Source organism: Paroedura picta, chromosome 1 (assembly GCF_049243985.1).
Source record: "Paroedura picta isolate Pp20150507F chromosome 1, Ppicta_v3.0, whole genome shotgun sequence".
NCBI lineage: Eukaryota > Metazoa > Chordata > Lepidosauria > Squamata > Gekkonidae > Paroedura > Paroedura picta.
The window spans coordinates 37,695,822-37,712,830 of record NC_135369.1 but is presented as its reverse complement, the minus strand read 5'-3'; the positions used below and the strand labels follow the sequence as shown (position 1 = coordinate 37,712,830).

General features: G+C 44.6%; 1 protein-coding gene across 1 annotated transcript in view; it reads left to right on the top strand.

Annotated features, from left to right (window-relative positions):
- The first annotated feature begins 13,659 nt into the window (after positions 1-13,659).
- ACYP2 (acylphosphatase 2) overlaps positions 13,660-17,009 on the top strand; it is a 55,989-nt gene continuing 52,639 nt past the window's right edge. Inside the window, exons 1-2 of the mRNA XM_077334271.1 lie at positions 13,660-14,118; positions 16,559-16,575. Of these exons, the coding sequence (XP_077190386.1) occupies positions 14,067-14,118; positions 16,559-16,575 (69 nt within the window). The 5' untranslated portion in view covers positions 13,660-14,066. The remainder of the gene's footprint in view (positions 14,119-16,558; positions 16,576-17,009) is intronic.

Here is a 17,009-nt window from a genome sequence, read left to right as displayed (position 1 = left end):
ACATCCATAAGGAGCAATCTCATGAATAGCTACAGCTTCAAGGAGTGTCATGTTCCAAATCCCCAGCTTCAACAAGGCTGTGAAAATGGGCATTGTCATTTCTTTATTTTTACTTATTTATATTTCAATGTATATCTCACCACTCCCACGCAGTGGCTCATGGTCGGTAGCAATAATCACCCCAACATTAAATTCCCTATAAAGCAATAATAACGTTGTTAAAGCCCACCCCTTGATGACAAAAATTTCCACCTCGACAGTTTGATAAAAAACAGTGCCTTGGTGTGCCAACTACAGGGCAGCCCAATGCTCTTTCTAGCCAATGAATGGCTCAGATTGTTCACTCTTCTATTTAATAATTATAATTACAATGCTCTAATACTATGCATGGGACAAAGGGAAGAGGAAAAGTAGGGAGCATTTCTGAATGCCTGAGGCTTGCTCCTTGCAAGCTTCAGTCTTGCAGAATGGAGGGCATGATAGTCCCAAAGAGAGATAACTAAACTCTCCAAATATGCCCAATTTGCCTCTTTTGGGAAACATCTGTTTAAAATGTCAACATCTTCAGAGCAATTCCAGTGTTGCATGTATGATAATAATGATAGTTATTATCTCCATCTGTCTCCTAAATATAATTGTTTAATTGTCTCCCAAATATAATTGTTTAAAACTACCACCCGTAAACAAATTCAGACTCCTGATTTAGTTCATTTCATTAAATATTCAGCCTCACCCTCACTGCAGAAACTGCCATCACTGAGAATGAAAAATGCAAGGCAGAATTTTATGTAATATGAAAATAACACTAAACAAAAGTTGTGGCATTTGGGTTTTGCACAAATAATCCTTTAAAAGCACTATTGGGAAAGCTGTGATACTCTGTGGTACACATCTCCCCTCCCCCCAGCCCCTGCAGCCCCGTCCTGTGATGCTATTTGGTCAAACAGGTTTTTATGCAAGCACAACCCATGCACCAATGGCACAAAATTCATGCAAATGTCACTGCTGCATGGAAAGTTGCAGATGCATGTTAAATAGGGCTTGTGGCATTAGTGAATGCAATATCTCATACGGTAGCTTAGAATAGTTTTAACTAAAATTAGCCCCTCCTCCCTCAAAAAAAGATGTGTACATTGTGGTGGATGAGGAGGCAAGTGAGACATGACAGTCATGATGGTTCACCAGCTCTGGGGAGATATTCGGGGCTGGGGAAAGCCTTATCCAGTCAGTCAGGCTGGATTTTACAGCCAGAGGTGAATACTTGCCATCTCTCTGCTATGTTAACACCTCTTTATTGGCCAAGCTGAGCCTGGCAGGCTTTTGGCCTCCACAAAGCTGTTCTCCAAAGGCTTTTTGACACAGTTGGGGAGAATCCTGAAAATGAGCTGTCCATTTTGTGCATGTAACTGTAACCCAGGCATGGAAATACGGACAAGTCCAAGGCTTAGGGCCTTCTTTCTTAAAGCCCCTTCCCATTCACACACCTTGGCTTAAGCAAAGTAACTATTTATTACAACAGGGAAAATACAGTTTGTGCACACAGGGTATGGTATTCCCCCCTCCCAAACTCCTTTCCCTTCCCAAACCAAATTTCCAGAAGTCAGAGCCTCAGAAGTATGGTTTCCATGTTGAAGCTGGTCTAATCGCAGCCTCTCAGAAGCAGGCCATCAGTGGGAAGGAAAGTTCTCAGGGCCTCCCTTCTCACCATCCAAGAGAAGACATCAGCACCAGTTCAAAGGCAGATGGTCTGAGTGTTAATTTAAAAATGTCTCTAGATCAGGGATTCCCAACCATGGATCCCCAGGGGTCTGGAGGAGCTTCAAAGGAGATCCATGGCCTTTCCCTTCCTGCCTTAATGGATTTGGCCACTAGAGAAGGAACTGGCTGCCTCTGCCTGGAAGGCTCAGCGGGTAAAAATCAAGGGGGTGGGGAGAGGAGTTAGTTGTGGCATGGTTGAGGGGGGAGTGGACAGACAGCTCCTGCCCTTTCCGTCCTACATGAGGCAGAGCAACCATATTAGTAGTAAAGATACCGGGAGGGAGCAAAAGGAGGGCAAAAGACGCGGGTGCTTATGTCACTTTTGGGGGCATGGCAGGGGCATGGCCAGCTGACCTTACTTCAGGGGGTCCTCAAAGCCTGAACAATTATTTCAGAAGCTCCTTCACAGTCAAAAAGTTAAAAAGGCTGCTCTAAAGCCTGGCAGATTCTAGAGCCTCTAGATTCATGATTTGGTGCTAGAAATGCTTTCAAAATGCAACCAGTATTTACACCCACGCATGCACACACGCAGACACACACACAGTATTCCTTCCCTAGAACCTTCCCAACTTTCTTCTGAACACTCACCAATATCAGCCTATTATGCATGCATGTTATTTTGTTTTGTCCTGACAGATTTATTGCAATCCCTGTATTAAAAACCTCTTATTCAAAAATGAAACAACTTAGCAGCCCCTCCCCGCTCTCTCCTCAGCTCACGGGGGGGGGGGGGATGTGTCCTTTTGAAATAGTAAAGGGGCATTTCTCCACACCATGATATAGTCTATAACTTTTCAGAAATGAAATAATTTTATTTTATGACTGATGAGATTGGTTGGGATCGAGGAGGGGAGGGCTGCACTGGCATGATTATGCTTACTAATAATTATTTTCATTCCCTTTACTAGTGACTCCAAAAAGTGAATTTATGGTTTCAAAATATAGAGCTGAATTATCCAGTGTGCTGTGTGTTTATCACATATTATTTTGCAGAACAAAATCTGAGTGGCACCTTTAAGACCAACAAAGTTTTTTTTCAAGGTATAAGTTTTCTTGTGCATATAGAAAGGAGGGGTGTGTTAATTGCCAGGAAGGCTTGGTTAGAGAGAAATGCATAAGAATTATGGTTGAGGATATACTGTTCCACTGTATCTGAGAGATGTGTGCTTGTGCATGAAACTTTATATCTTGAATAAAACTTTGCTGGTCTTAAAGGTACCACTGGACTCAAGCTTAGTTCTGCTGCTTCAGAACAACATGCCTACAAATCTGAATAATATTACTTTGCAGATACACGGAATCATATCAGCTAGTTTGTTGCCTAGATATTCCAGAAAGTTTCTTCTGGAGTTGTTCATGTATACTCAACATGGCAGGGACTCTGAATCTCAAGTTTGAATGAGGAACCAAAGGTTAAACTTTATCATAGAGAGCTGCTGGAGATTAGACTATGCAAGTTCATATGGCTTGGACACCCCCCCCACCCCTCCCCAACAATATGACTCTTTTTTTAGTACTAATTTGCACCTGCTTCACTTTCAGAAATGTAACTTCTATTTTTGGATACTATAAAAAGAAAACAAGTGTTTGTGGAACAAGAAGAAGAGTTGGTTCTTATATACCACTTTTCTCTGCCCAAAGGAGGCTCAAAGCGGCTTACAGTCGCCTTCTCTTTCCTCTCCCCACAACAGGCACCCTGTGAGGTAGGTGAGGCTGAGAGAACCCTGATATTCCTGCTCGGTCACAACAGCTTTATCAGTGCCCTGGCGAGCCCAAGGTCACCCAGTTGGCTGTTGTGGGGGAGCGGGGAATCAAACCCAGCTCACCAGATTAGAAGTCCGCGCTCCTAACCACTACTCCAAGCTGGCTCTGGAAGGGTTCTCTGAATGCATTCGTAAAAAGATGGAGCTTTGAAATGTCTGTGAACAGTTTCTGTGCTGACTAAACTGATGGTTAAAAGTTCCAACAACCCAACCTATCATTGACAATGGGCAGAGTTCTTTTTTCTAAAAAAAAGAAATAACTAAACTTTCCTCTCCCCCCCCAACCCCCAGCACAGCAAGCTTCTACTAAACCATTAGGATTATACATTTGGGATAAATATTTTATAGGCTATGAGTCAGAATTAAATCCATCTGTTTAAGTTTCTGCTGCATCTTGGTAGCCACTGGCATATAAAAGATACAGTTGGTCCCTGCCTCATATAATGGGGAGCTTAACATCCTGAGCTGAAAATCCCATCTGCACAGCTTGGAACAACAACCTCTTCCTTCTTGTTAAGTGGGAGGAACACCAATTGATAGTATTCAAAATAGCACTGCCACCTGTCATTTCCCCGCGTTCAATCTGGAGAACAAATGGAAGGAACCGAATTTAAAAGCTGGGAAGGAAATGCGGTCCTTCCATTGAAGAGAATCTCCACCAATGGAGATTTTTCAGCTCCGCAAACAGTTCACACATTTCCCTGTTAGACAGCTTGCTGCTTTAGATCAACTAACACCAACACCAGCGATGCCTGACCTCCATTTAGGGTGTTTTCCACCCACTCTATGAATGGGAGCTGCATCCTTTTCTTTCCATTAAAAAAGTGAAGACCTTGTCAGCAGGTTACACTCTTCTGTAGCCCCAGAGTCATGTGGAATTTCCTGTCACCCCTTGTCAGCAGAGGCTTTTGAATTCTGAGGCTACACAAAAGATAAAGGGAGAGGGGAACCACTCAATCATTCCCTTCTATGTAGAAATCTCAACTTGGTAGGAGGCTTGATTAAAACATGACTCTGGGTCCATATTAAAAATATATATTCTGGGCACAGCCCTGCAATCTGGCATCACTTCTGGACCAGATTGCAAGCTTGTGGGAGTGTCAGCCTCTAGGTGGGAGCTGGGGATCCCCTGAAATTACAGCTCCTCTCCAGATTACAGATATCATTTTCCCTGGAGGAAATGGTAGCTTTGGAGGGTAGACTCTGTGGCATTATACCCCACAGATGTCCTTGTCTTCCTCAAACTCAATCCCCGAATTTCCAGGAGTTTCCCAACCTGGATCTAGTAACCCCAGTGTTACCTAAAATAGACCTGAATTTATGATGAGATTAGCAGTTCAAGGAGATAAAGCTTTGTGAGAGGCAATGAGCAAAATTTCTCCACCTTTGGATATAAGGGGAGTATCTAGCCAAAAATCTCAGGCAGAGTTCTTAGAATGATTATTCCCTTCCTGCCTAGTTGTCCCCATACATTTGTCCCTCCTCCTCTCAGCCAGAAATCTGAAGAGTTTATTGCCCTTTTCCCAATAAAGAATATTTTTTTTCTGAGACCAACAGGGCCTGAGTGTTAATCCAGGTAACTTGCATTTCTGTCACCACACACCTTTCAAAGGCTCAGAGTTACTTAGTTCTTTGCCAGCAGAGGAAAAGGTTACTCTGACGCACACACCCCTCCAAGCACACACAGACTATTTCTGGAAGGGCTGAAAGTTTCTATTGTTAGTCTCCGCTTACTCCTATCTATATGGTACATGTAGAAATAAAGCTTTACAGACACAGAGTGCTCTCAGCCACCTTTCTCCTCCTCCCCCATACACTGCCCTCTGTACTCCAGCAGTCATGCTGTTCATGCTGTCCCTGTTGGCAGAGTTTGAATATACAGAGGGGGCAAAGCACCAGCTGCTTAAAGAGTAAAATAGTTATTCATCAAGAGAAACAACTATGTATAGAAAGAGGAAATAAAAGACCTAAATATATAGTTAGCTACAGACATTCTTCTATCCAACAACTGTTCCAGAGGCAAGCAGGGGGAAGTGTCCCTAAAAAGCAGGAAGTCTCCTGTTAAGCCACTGGAGGCGATAATTTAAGGACATATCTGAAGACACTGGAGGAAATAATTTTAAATTCATACTTCTCTTGGATGCAGAGCAAATGTAGAGTCTTTAAGACCAATAAAGTTTTATTCAAGGTATGAGCTTTCATGTGCACGCACACTTCCTCAGATACAATAATGCTCATACCTTGAAGAAAACTTTATTGGTCTTAAAGGTGCCACTAGACTCTAGATTTGTTCTTCTGCTTCAGACCAACATGGCTACACACCTGAATTTATCCTGGATGCTTTAGGTTGATCCTGCACTGAGCAGGGGGTTGGATTAGATGACCTGCATTGCTCCTTCCAGCTTTATGATTCTAAAAATTGGAACTCTAAATATACATCTCCTCCAATGCCCCATGCAGGATACTATATTCTGCTCAATCATACACACTGCCGATTTTGCATATTCCAACATTTCCACGAGGCTACTAGTTTAACTATGCTAGTCTCTGCTTAGATATTTATTGTACATTCTTATTTCAGAAGGTGTTAAAGGGAAAAGGGGGGGAAAACATTGTGCCACATATTCTCAGTTTTGGCAAGCCTCTTTTTCTAGCCCCAGGAAAGAAAAATGACTTCACACATCACAGGTGAGCTGTGTGTAATTAAATCTGGAGATGCTCAAGGCCAATTTCATATCTGAATGCATCAACTGCTTGGCAAACATGGCAGAGAGTCATCCTCTCGTCTGCATGTAGCTGTCTGTTAAAGGTGCTACTGGACTTTAAAATGTTTTTGTGTTAATGTTTGTGAAAAATCCAGAGCAGCGCTCTCAAAGTCCACTGAGATCCATTAAAAGGTGTAACTGAGATTAGAACTGCAGTGTTAATACATTTATATGACATCGATCTTAGTTCTGTGCTTTAGTTGTAAATGGAAAATTCCATACAGAGACATATATTTGTACAGTCTGGACAGATCTCACAATGTCATTTTCTACTGCATGTAGCAGCATGGGCTGCCTAGACGCATCTGGGCTTAAATGCTGTAGGATGGCAATGTGACTTAGTAGCTGAAAGGCTGCTGTGGACCAAATATCAGCATTCCTGGAGGAAACTTCAGTCCTTTACCCATTTCAGTTGGGTTTCTGGCCTGGCCATTGGGTAGAGACAGCACTAGTCTCCCTGGTGGACAACGTCCACTGCCAGCTGGACCGAGGCTGGTTAGCGCAGCTGGTACTTTTAGACCTGTCAGCAACATTTGACACAGTCGATCATGAGTTCTTAGCTCACTGCCTTGCTAACACCGGGATACAGGAGACAGTCCTCAATGGCTGATCTTCCTCCGGGGTTGCAGACAGAGGGCAGAAATAGGTGAGAGGGTATCTAATTGCCACCAGCTCTCTCTCCTATTTAATATTTTCATGCACCCTCATGCAGAGGTTTAGGCTGGGTTGCCGTCAATATGCAGACGACACCCAACTCTTCCTCCTGATGGATGACCGCCCTAACTCTCCCCCAGAAGCATTAGCCTGGAAGCAGTGACGAAATGTCTCAGGCAGAGTCGTCTGAAGCTCAACCCTGCAAAGACGGAGGTCCTTTGGCTGGGTAGGAAGGGACCATGTAAAGAAGCGCATCTGCCCACCCTGGATGGTGTACACCTCTAGACTAGACTTCTGCAACTCGTTCTACGCAGGCCTACCCTTATCCTTGATCCAGAAACTACAACTGATGCAGAATACTGCAGCTAGGATTCTCACTAATACATCATGGAGATCCCACATCTGGCCTGTACTCCAACAACTCAGCTAGCTCCTAATTCAATTCCGGATCAGGCGTAAGGTTTTGGTAATTAACTTCAGGGCCATATGCGGTCTCGGACCAGTGTACCTGAGAGACCATCTCTCTGCCTATACCCCAAAAGAGCATTATGCTTCGCCGCCACCAACCAGCTGGTGATTCCTGGCCCCAGTCCTCAACAAGCACCAGAGCCTTCTCTGTCCTGGCCCTCAGCTGGTGAAATGAGCTCCCTGAAGAGATCTGAGTCCTGCCCAAACGCCCACAATTTTGCAGGGGCTGCAAAAGGGAGCTCCTCCACCAGGCATTTGCTTCAGGCCGACTGACCCAACAACTTCCGCTGGTTCCCCTTACATGACTGAATATGACTTACCTAAGGGTTCTGTTAAAGTTGCTATCTTTGTTGAGGATATCCTAGTTGATATGTTGTGTTATGATTGTTGAAATATCCTAGTTCAGTGGTCCCCAACCTTTTTGAGGCTGGGGACCGGCAGGGCAACTGCCCGCCCACGCATGCCGTGCATGCGCGGCTGCGGCCGAAATCACGCATGCGTGGCACTTTTGTGCATGAGCGAAAGTGCCGCACATGCGCGATTTGGGCCGCACATGTGCAATGCGCAAGCACGGCCCTGATTCCCTCTCCCCCCCTCCCGCAGTAAGAGGCTTCCCGGGCCGCAAGCTTGCGGCCTGGGAAGTTTTTTACTGCGGGGGGGGCGGGAAGAGGGAGCTGCGGCCCGGCACCGGGCCGCGGCTCGCAGGTTGGGGACCACTGTCCTAGTTGATATGTTGTGTTATGATTGTTATATTTGTTATGATGTTCCATGTAATTACGCATGACATTTTATGTAAACCACCTAGAGCCATATGGAAGGGCGGTATAAGAATCTAAATAAATAAATAAATAAATTTAAAAATGGGATTTTAGGCTGTATTCAAAGAACTATAGTGTCCAGATCATGTAATAAGGCCTTACTTGGAGTTCTATGTTCAGTTTTGAGCACCACAACTGAAGAAAGAAAGATGGAGTATGTCCGGAGGAGGGCTACAAAGATGGTGAGGGTTTGGAGACCAAGTTTGTATGAGGAAAGACTGTGACATTGGTTTCTTTAGTCTAGAAAGAAGATGACTAAGAGATGATATGATAACCATCTTCAAATACTTGAAGGGCTGTCATGTAGAGAAGATAGAACTGAGTTGTTTTCTGTTACCCCAGAGGATCGGACCAGAACAACATCTAGAAGAAGTTCCTGACAGTTAGAGCAGTTCCTCAGTGGAACAGGCTTCCTCAGGATGTGGTGGGTTCTCCTTCTTTGGAAGTTTTTAAGCAGAGACTAGATAGTCATCTGACAGAAATGCTGAACTTAGGCAGATTGTGAAAGGGTGGGCAGGAAGGGATGTGCTAGTGTTTTTCTCCTGTATACCCAGGAAATTGCTGATTGCCACTGTGGGATGGTAGGTTATTTCCCTCCAGGGCAGACTTAATTCTGGAGATTGGGGGGGGGGAATCACTTGAGCATGAAATTGGGCAGGTAGTGGTGAGTTCCTGCATTGTGCAGGGGATTGGACTAGATCGGTGGTCCCCAACCACTGGGCCGCAGCTCCCTCTCCCCGCCCCACCCCCACAATAAGAAACTTCCCAGGCCGCAAGCTTGCGGCCCGGCAAGCTTCTTACTGTGGGAGGGGGGAGAGGGAAGCAGGGCCGTGCACGCGCATGCACCATGGGCGGCTGAAAACACGCATGCACGGCACTTTTGCGCATGCGCGAAAGTGCCGTGCATGCGTGTTTTTGGCCACGCATGGCACATGCGTGGCTATGCAATTGCCCTCCTGCTGCCTCCGGTCCACAGCCCGAAAAAGGTTGGGGACCACTAGACTAGATGACCCTAGAGGTCCCTTCAGACTCCTTGATTCTGAATGCAGTCTTTCAACTTGATGGACAGGTGTCAGTGATCAGTCTGCAGAAATCTGATAAACCATAAGAACAGACATTTCTAGCTAACAAATGAAACAAACTTTGTTTAAAAACAAATTGTCCCTGAAGATCATTTCATTTGTTTTGGAACTGCAGCCCTATGCAAGTAAATTGATTAAATGAAACTCCAGTTGGTGCTGGAGAACTGCTTAAGTTTTATATCAACTGAGGAATCTGCCTAGCATGATCTTTTTGAAACACCTACTAAAAGAAGCCTAATGCTTCACAATCCTGAATTGTTAATGTTTCCTTTGTTGTTTCCAGGCAGAAACGTGGGTTCACATGACATCTTTAATTAAAGTGCATTAAACAGCTTCATACTTCAACAAAATGTAATTACCGACAGCTCACTTTAATTGAAAGTCATGATTTGGGGAGCCCACGCACTTCCCTGTTGCTTAAGTTCTTTCCTGTGGCCCAGTGCCCTGGCATGATTTGCTATTATTGTGCAAAAGGGCAATAATTACCATCCATTTCCTAGGAAACAACAGTTGTATAGCATACCAATTCTAGTGGCTTAAAAATTACCTAAATTATCTTCTGTGAAGAGACAATCTGTAGACTACTCAATGTTTCCCCAGAATTTAATTGCATTTCTGATCAAAACAAGAATTTCATCCTGATCAATTTTTTTAAAAGCTTGTTTGGCAGTATGAAAATATTTTCTGGTGGGATATGGACTTCTTAAAAAAAGAGATGAAGGTGGTGTGAGAGGTATTGTCTTCACTCTCATTGGATGGGTTTGGTGGGTGTTTCAAATGCTACACTCGCAGAATACAGCACAGAAAACAATTTAGTGGGAGAGAACAAAAATGAAAGAGTGTGGATCGCAAAAGAACATTCACACACATGCACAACCAAGGAAACTAGACTCACTCATATGGTTTCAGAATTCCCATAGATTTGTCTCCTGCATGACCTTGAATATAAAGATATGCCTTACACATCTAAAGTAGTTTGAAAGCCATTCTACTGCGATGGCTCCCTCCAATTAGGGTTGCCAACTCGTGAAGTGCAAAATTCTGAGGATATCTGCCGGGACATAAAGCTGAGCAAGGAAAGCGGCTTGAACTTTTCTTGCCAGTCTTGGTATTGTTTTGTTTTCTATTCAGATAGTGACTCTACCCCTCAACACATCACTGGTTCCAAGGACGAGGCAGCATTAGTATGGAAAATAATTGCAGCCCCACCCCCATGATTAAGGTGACCAGATTTTAACATTGGTAAAGCGGGACACCATTGACCGGGGGGGGGGGAGGAGTTTCTTGATTAAAAATTTGGTCTACATGGAGCAACAAAAAAATTCATAGAATGCATAGAATGCAAAAATAGTATTGTAATATATATTTTTTAATTTCAACATAAGTACAATTTGCCAGGTGCCCCCAGATGTCCCTTCAAAAGTGGGACAATCTGGTCACCTTACCCATGATGGCCACTCCTTGGTTTTCTTCAGGTGAGTTACTTACTGCTGTTACCCACCCCGAGCCAGCAAGGAATGGCAGGCTATAAAAATAAAGTTGTCATTAGCATCATCAACATCGGCTTCAGGGAGTTTTCACAAAGACCGTTTCTGCACTGGAGGTTTCATGCCAGGCTGCAGGCTGGAGTTTTCGTCGTGGCAGGTTGCCCCACCTCTTCCTGCACTCACATGGGGGAGCATTTGGCCTGGTGCACCTCATCCACCCCCAATTTGTGTTCCTGCACAGGAGCTGGGGCAGTGAAGTTCCCAGTGCATAAATGGTCAAACTGAGGTTGCTGCCTTTCACAAGCCCGGTTGCTAGCTTCAATGAGACCGACCACCTGCCCCTTGATGAGAGGATCGGAAGGTCTCTCCAGGATATAATCAACTGGTCCCTATTATCGAGCATGTTGGTTCAGCCTCTATTGAAAAAAAGCCATCCTTGGATCTGCAGGACCCTGCCAACTACTGCCTTGTCTCACGTCTTGCATTTCTGAGAAAGGTGATTGAACAGGTGGCTGAGGACCAATTTAAAGCATACTTGGATGAAGTATCACTTCTGGACCCTTTCCAGTCTGGCTTCGGGTCTGGCTATGGGGCGGAAACAGCACTGGTTGCTCTGACCTCCATAGACAGCTGGACCAAGGCGGGTCAGCACTGTTGGTATTTCTAGATCTGACTGCGGCATTCAATGTTGTTGATCATGAGCTGCTAGCTCACTGCCTCACCGATGCGGGGACACAGAGGTCATCTTTGCAGTGGCTGATCTCCTTCCTTCAAGGTCAAGGACAGAGGGTTGCTATTGGGGAGGAATAATTGTGCCATTATGAAGATGTGATTCTCTCCTCAATATATTTAAGTGGCCTGTACGCCAGCTTGCCTGGGGGGTATGGACTGGGCTGTCATCAATATGCAGATGACACCCAAATCTACCTGTTAATGAGCAGCTGGCCAAATACTCCCCTTGAAGATGTCCCCACCCCTCCCAGGTGTCTCGGAGCCATGGCAGAGTGGCTCCAGCAAAGCCACCTGAAGCTAAACCCCTTGAAGACAAGGGTTCTGTGGCTGGGTAGGAAAGGTCCAGGCCACGAAGCACATGTCTCCTGTTTTGATGGGGTGCAGTTTGTCAAGAATGTGGGAATGATTCTGAACATCACCTTGAATATGGAGGCACAGTTCACTAAGGAAGCTCACCAGGTATTTTTCCATCTACGCCAGGCAAAGCTACTAGCACCTTTTTTGGCCCCCAGAGAACCTAGCCACAGTGATCCATCATGCAACCTCCAGGCTAGATAACTGTTACTCTATGTGGGCCTTCCCCTATTCCCCTGGCTCCAACCTGGGGATACGAGCTGATGGTGGAGACTTGGGCCCTTATGGATCGGAGTTCTATACTCGCAGCACATCACTCTCCCACTAGGCATTTGGCTGAGGCCAATAGCTGCACCAATAATACCTATATGGGCCCCCTGCCTTGCCCCACTCCTGGGGATCTGCCCAGGTTATTTGCCCTCATTCTGAGCCGCACCAGGCAGCAAAGCACCAATGACTGTGTGCCTTGGCTCGTTAGGGAACAATTCATGGATGAAACGATTATATAATGTAAATAAGTAGAATTCTTATGGTTTTATAAATATCTGAATTTGGTCTGTTTTCATGTACTGTTGTAAGCTGCCTCAAGACCATTTTGGAGAAGGCTGCACACTGTCCAGGAAAATGGAGGAATCAGTTTTACTCTTGCTGTTGAGCAGCTGTTCTTTATAGTAGGATATATATAATATAGCACTGTAATAGATCACACTAACTTGCTTTTGTGTACTTTGATTGTAAGTGGCTGGACAGAAGGGAATCTGTAGGTGTTGGCTCTTGTGGCCATTTCCTGTATTCTGCAGGGAGTTGGAGTAGATGACCCTGGAGGTTCCTTCCAACTCTATGATTCTATGATGGCAGTGACTGTTCAGGGTCTGAGATAGAAAAAGATATTTCCTAGCATCTGCTGAGTTTAACTCAGGGATGGGAAGGGGGAACAGGATGGGCACCTTCTGTAGTCAAAAGATGTATTCTGAGTCACAGCCTCTGCCACTTTCCTACTTCTGTGAGATGTCTTGGTATAGATCAAAACAGTAGGTGAGAAATGAGAAGCAGGTTCAAGGCTTGAGCACAAGTTAGGTTTCCAGGCCAATGGTCCAGCGCAAGGAGACGGAGCATAATCTGAGGCAAACTGCTTCAAGTTCCAAGGAATAAGGCTGGTTTAAACAAGGGCAGGGAGCAGGTAAATGAAATTTAGTCTATACTAAGTAATCACTTGCCCTAAGTAAGTCCTCATTTGCTGCTACGTTGGTAAGAGTGAGGAGGCAGCCTACATGCACAGAATTTAGCCTGATAACTCCTCACACCAAGCATCATTGAGGAAGAGACACTCCCTCCAATCTCTGTTTGTCTACTCAAACTGGGACTACTGGCGTCCCAAAGGCTGTGCCTTTTCTCCTGTACTAAGGGACTACAGCAGTATATTAATTTTGTATTAGGATCCACCAAACAGTTTGCAAAAGGATAGCTGTGTTAGTTACTGGAGAAGTCATAATGCTAGGGAAAACGGAAGGCAGCAGGAAAAACAGGAAGCCCCAACATAAGATGGATTGATTCAATACAGGAAGCCAAGGCCTCTGCTTTGCAAGACCTGAGCTAGGCTGTTAAAGACAGGATGATATGGATGTCATTAACCCATCGGGTCGCCGTAAATCAGAAGCGACTTCACACACAGTGCACGCAGGACTTTCATCTTTCAACTGAACTGTTAACAAAGTAGTGAGAGCAAGCTTTTGCGCCTCGCAGAACTCTTCATCGCGCTGCAGGACTTCCGCGGTTAAGGTACACGTGTTTGCTAACACCTTTCCAACAGGATGGTCTCTCGTCGAGCTCCGTTATTGGAAGAAAGTCCAGCAGACGCCAACGGAGCTAACTCCCACATCTGGATAAAAGTCCGAAGACTGTGACCTCCATGTATTCGTGCAAGTCAGAGCTTCTTGAGAAAAGAAACAGTCATACAAGAGGAGGGGGTTGGTTTTCTTTGCGCTGCTCTTCCCACCTGAAGCCATCGATAGAGCCAGTGGCATACTCTGAATGAGCTTGGTGGGCGGTCGCTATCCCTTGAAGTTTGAGCCTCGTGCGTCGCCGTCGTGGACCCTGCCAGCTGAGAGCCGCGCTCGATATCTTTAGCTCGCGCTTTCTGCCCTTCCTCGCAAGAGGTTGCCGGTCCCCTTTCCTTGCAAGCATCATGTCTAGCGTTCTCAAATCGGTGGATTACGAAGTGTTCGGCCATGTGCAGGGTGAGCGAGGAGAGGGGGGGGAGAAAAAAAAGGGGGTGGGTGCGAATTATTGGGGGGAAAGGGGGGAAAGAGAGGTTCGCACCGGTGGCGCATGCGTGAGTCTGTCCCCTTGCGGTCTAGGGAAAGCTGGAAGAGAGTTGGCAATACGCATGCGCGAGTGAGGGAGTGGGGAGGGGGTATACGAACCTCATCAAGTTGCGCGATACGCATGTCCGAAAAAGCTCCCTGCAGGTCAAGGACAAAAGCGAGGATAAGGGCGGGCTGGTGGGAACTGAAGTCATCGCGGTGGGCACAGTGCCCGGGCACACAGGAGTCACGTAGCGCTGGGGAGGGCAGAGGACTCACCTTCGGGTGTCTGTTCATTTTTCTGGTCCGTACAAAAACGTCCATCGCCCCGTTTGAAAAATAGCCATTTCCCCAAGTCCCAATAGCACTTCACATCACGGAGATATAAAAATTATTTTCTCACTCTCAAAGGGTTCCTAATTGTTAAACCAGTAGTTAATACTAGAGGAGGGAAAAGAGAGGCAGAGTTGAGAATAAGAATAAGAATTGTTTCTTGTATGCTGCTTTTCTCTACCAGAACGAGTCAAAGCGGCTTACAATCACCCTTTCCCACAACAGGCACCCTGTGAGGCTGAGAGTCCTGATATTACTGCTTGGTCAGAATAGCTTTATCAGTGTTGTGGTGAGCCCAAGGTCACCCATCTGGCTGCATGTGGAGGAAGAGTTGGGAATCAAGCCCGTAAAAGCTGCTACTCCTAACCACTACAGCATGCTGGTGTGGGAGACACCATGTAGGCACATAAGTACATGTGGTGCTGCTTTATGTGGAATCAGACCATTTTCCTCCACGAGAATAATATTGTCTACTCAGATTTGGTAGCAGCTATCCAGGGTCTCAGGCAGAGGTCTTTTCTATCACCTACAGCTAGATCCTTTTAACAAGATGCCAGGGATTGAATCTGGGACCTCCTACATGCCAGTGAGATGTGCTACCAAAAAAGAGAGAGGAAATGCTCTTAATATGGACATACAGTTCCGCTTATAAACAAGTACCACTGAGTTTAATGGAGTAAGTGGATTGAGAGTTGCTGCCAATTGATTTAGTTGGGGATGAGGTCTTGTTCACTATAGGAAATAGAATTGTGTGAAGTTCCCTAGTATCAAACCTCTTATCTAAAGTATGTGCATTAATATTAAGTTCTGTCCATTAAGAACCCAATGCTGAACAAGTTTACATGTAAATAAGTGGCATCCCTCTTTATACATTTTATCTAATGTGTTTAAATATGCTCTGTTATTACTATTGCAAGCCACCTTAGTAATTAGTATTATTATTATTGACTGCACCTATCCACAAATGGACTCAGGGAGGTTTACAAAATAGTTAAAACATAATATTTAAAATATCCTAAAATTAAAACTCCCCAAAGTACACAATTTGCATGATTCTTTGGTTCCATAGTTTGATTTCTTGTTACTATGGTAGTTGAACTACCAAGAATTTATAATAGATTTCCTCACAGAAGTCTTTCCTTGCATAATGAATAAGTTATTTTTTCCACAATTTGATGTGGAGGCAATCAAGTTGCTCTCAAGTGACAATCTGGAGCTGAGCCAGCACTGTAGACCTCAATTTCTTTGGATCATGACTTAAGAAAAAAACCCTGCACCCAATATTCATAAATGGCAAGGAACTTTTGACTGATTGCCAATAGACATTTGGAGATAATTAGACCTGTGTCCGTTACCTTCTGTCTGGTTGTAGCAATCAGAATGAGAGTGGCAGAAGAACATTATAGCGGCACTGGGCATTCCAGGTCCCACAATGATAGCTGGTACAGCATTCCATTTTTCTACCTCTGCCAGTTGGAATAAGCTGTTTAGTCAAAAAGGAGGCCCTAGGAATTAAATGGTCTGGTTCCAATTTTCCTGTATTTGATTGATTGCATTTATACTATGGAACTCTGCCAGTATCACCCACAGAGGCCTTGGAGCAATTTTCAGATCTAACAATTAAACCCATGTAAATATTAACATATATAACTGTTTTACAAACGTAACTTAATACAAAACTCACATGATAAAGCAGCAGATGAAATACCTGCCAACGTTGCTAGAAGCTCCAGGTGCTAATGTGTATTCCCATTCACATCAACAGATGCCTCTATCAAGTTCAGCTGGGCTCATCTGAGCATTGCAATACAGGTGCACATCTGCCTTGCTGGATCAGGGCAACAGTATTTTGTTTCCCAGAGCAGTCATTCATAGTTCTCTTTACCATTCTGCAAAGTTCCCCCCCCCCACCTTTATAGTAAAGTAACACAGTAAACCAGGCCTTGTTGCAGTGCTTCTGGCATCATTTCTGAAAGATAATTTGTTAGCATACTAGTTTGAATTATTAGTATTTATTTAATGTTTTAAAATTCTTTTGTAGGTGTGTGTTTCAGAATGGTAAGACAACTTGAAGTACACCAGTTTTGCACCACTACTGTTTGATGTTTTGGTAATGAAAATAAAGCATGTGACCTGTGTAGCACCCTCCACGATTCTGCATTGCCAAGTTTATGATGCTTAACTGCTCAGTTAAGTATTCCATGTATGTGGTATGTATTACAAACTTGGAGAGCCTTTTTATAATGCAGTAGATCCCTGATTTTATGAACACCAGCTGCATGAATGATTAAATCTAGGAGCCCTCCTACCCAGCCATCAAAACAAAAAAAAACCCACCAAGGTACGATATATATAAACTCAAGCATTGTAGGAAGACTGCATGAACTTGAAGGTTGGGCCCATTGATGTTCCTGTATGCTATACTTGAGAACATAACAGGATGGAAAGACTGCATATGGGCAACGCTCCGTTTTTCACAATGACTAAGAAAC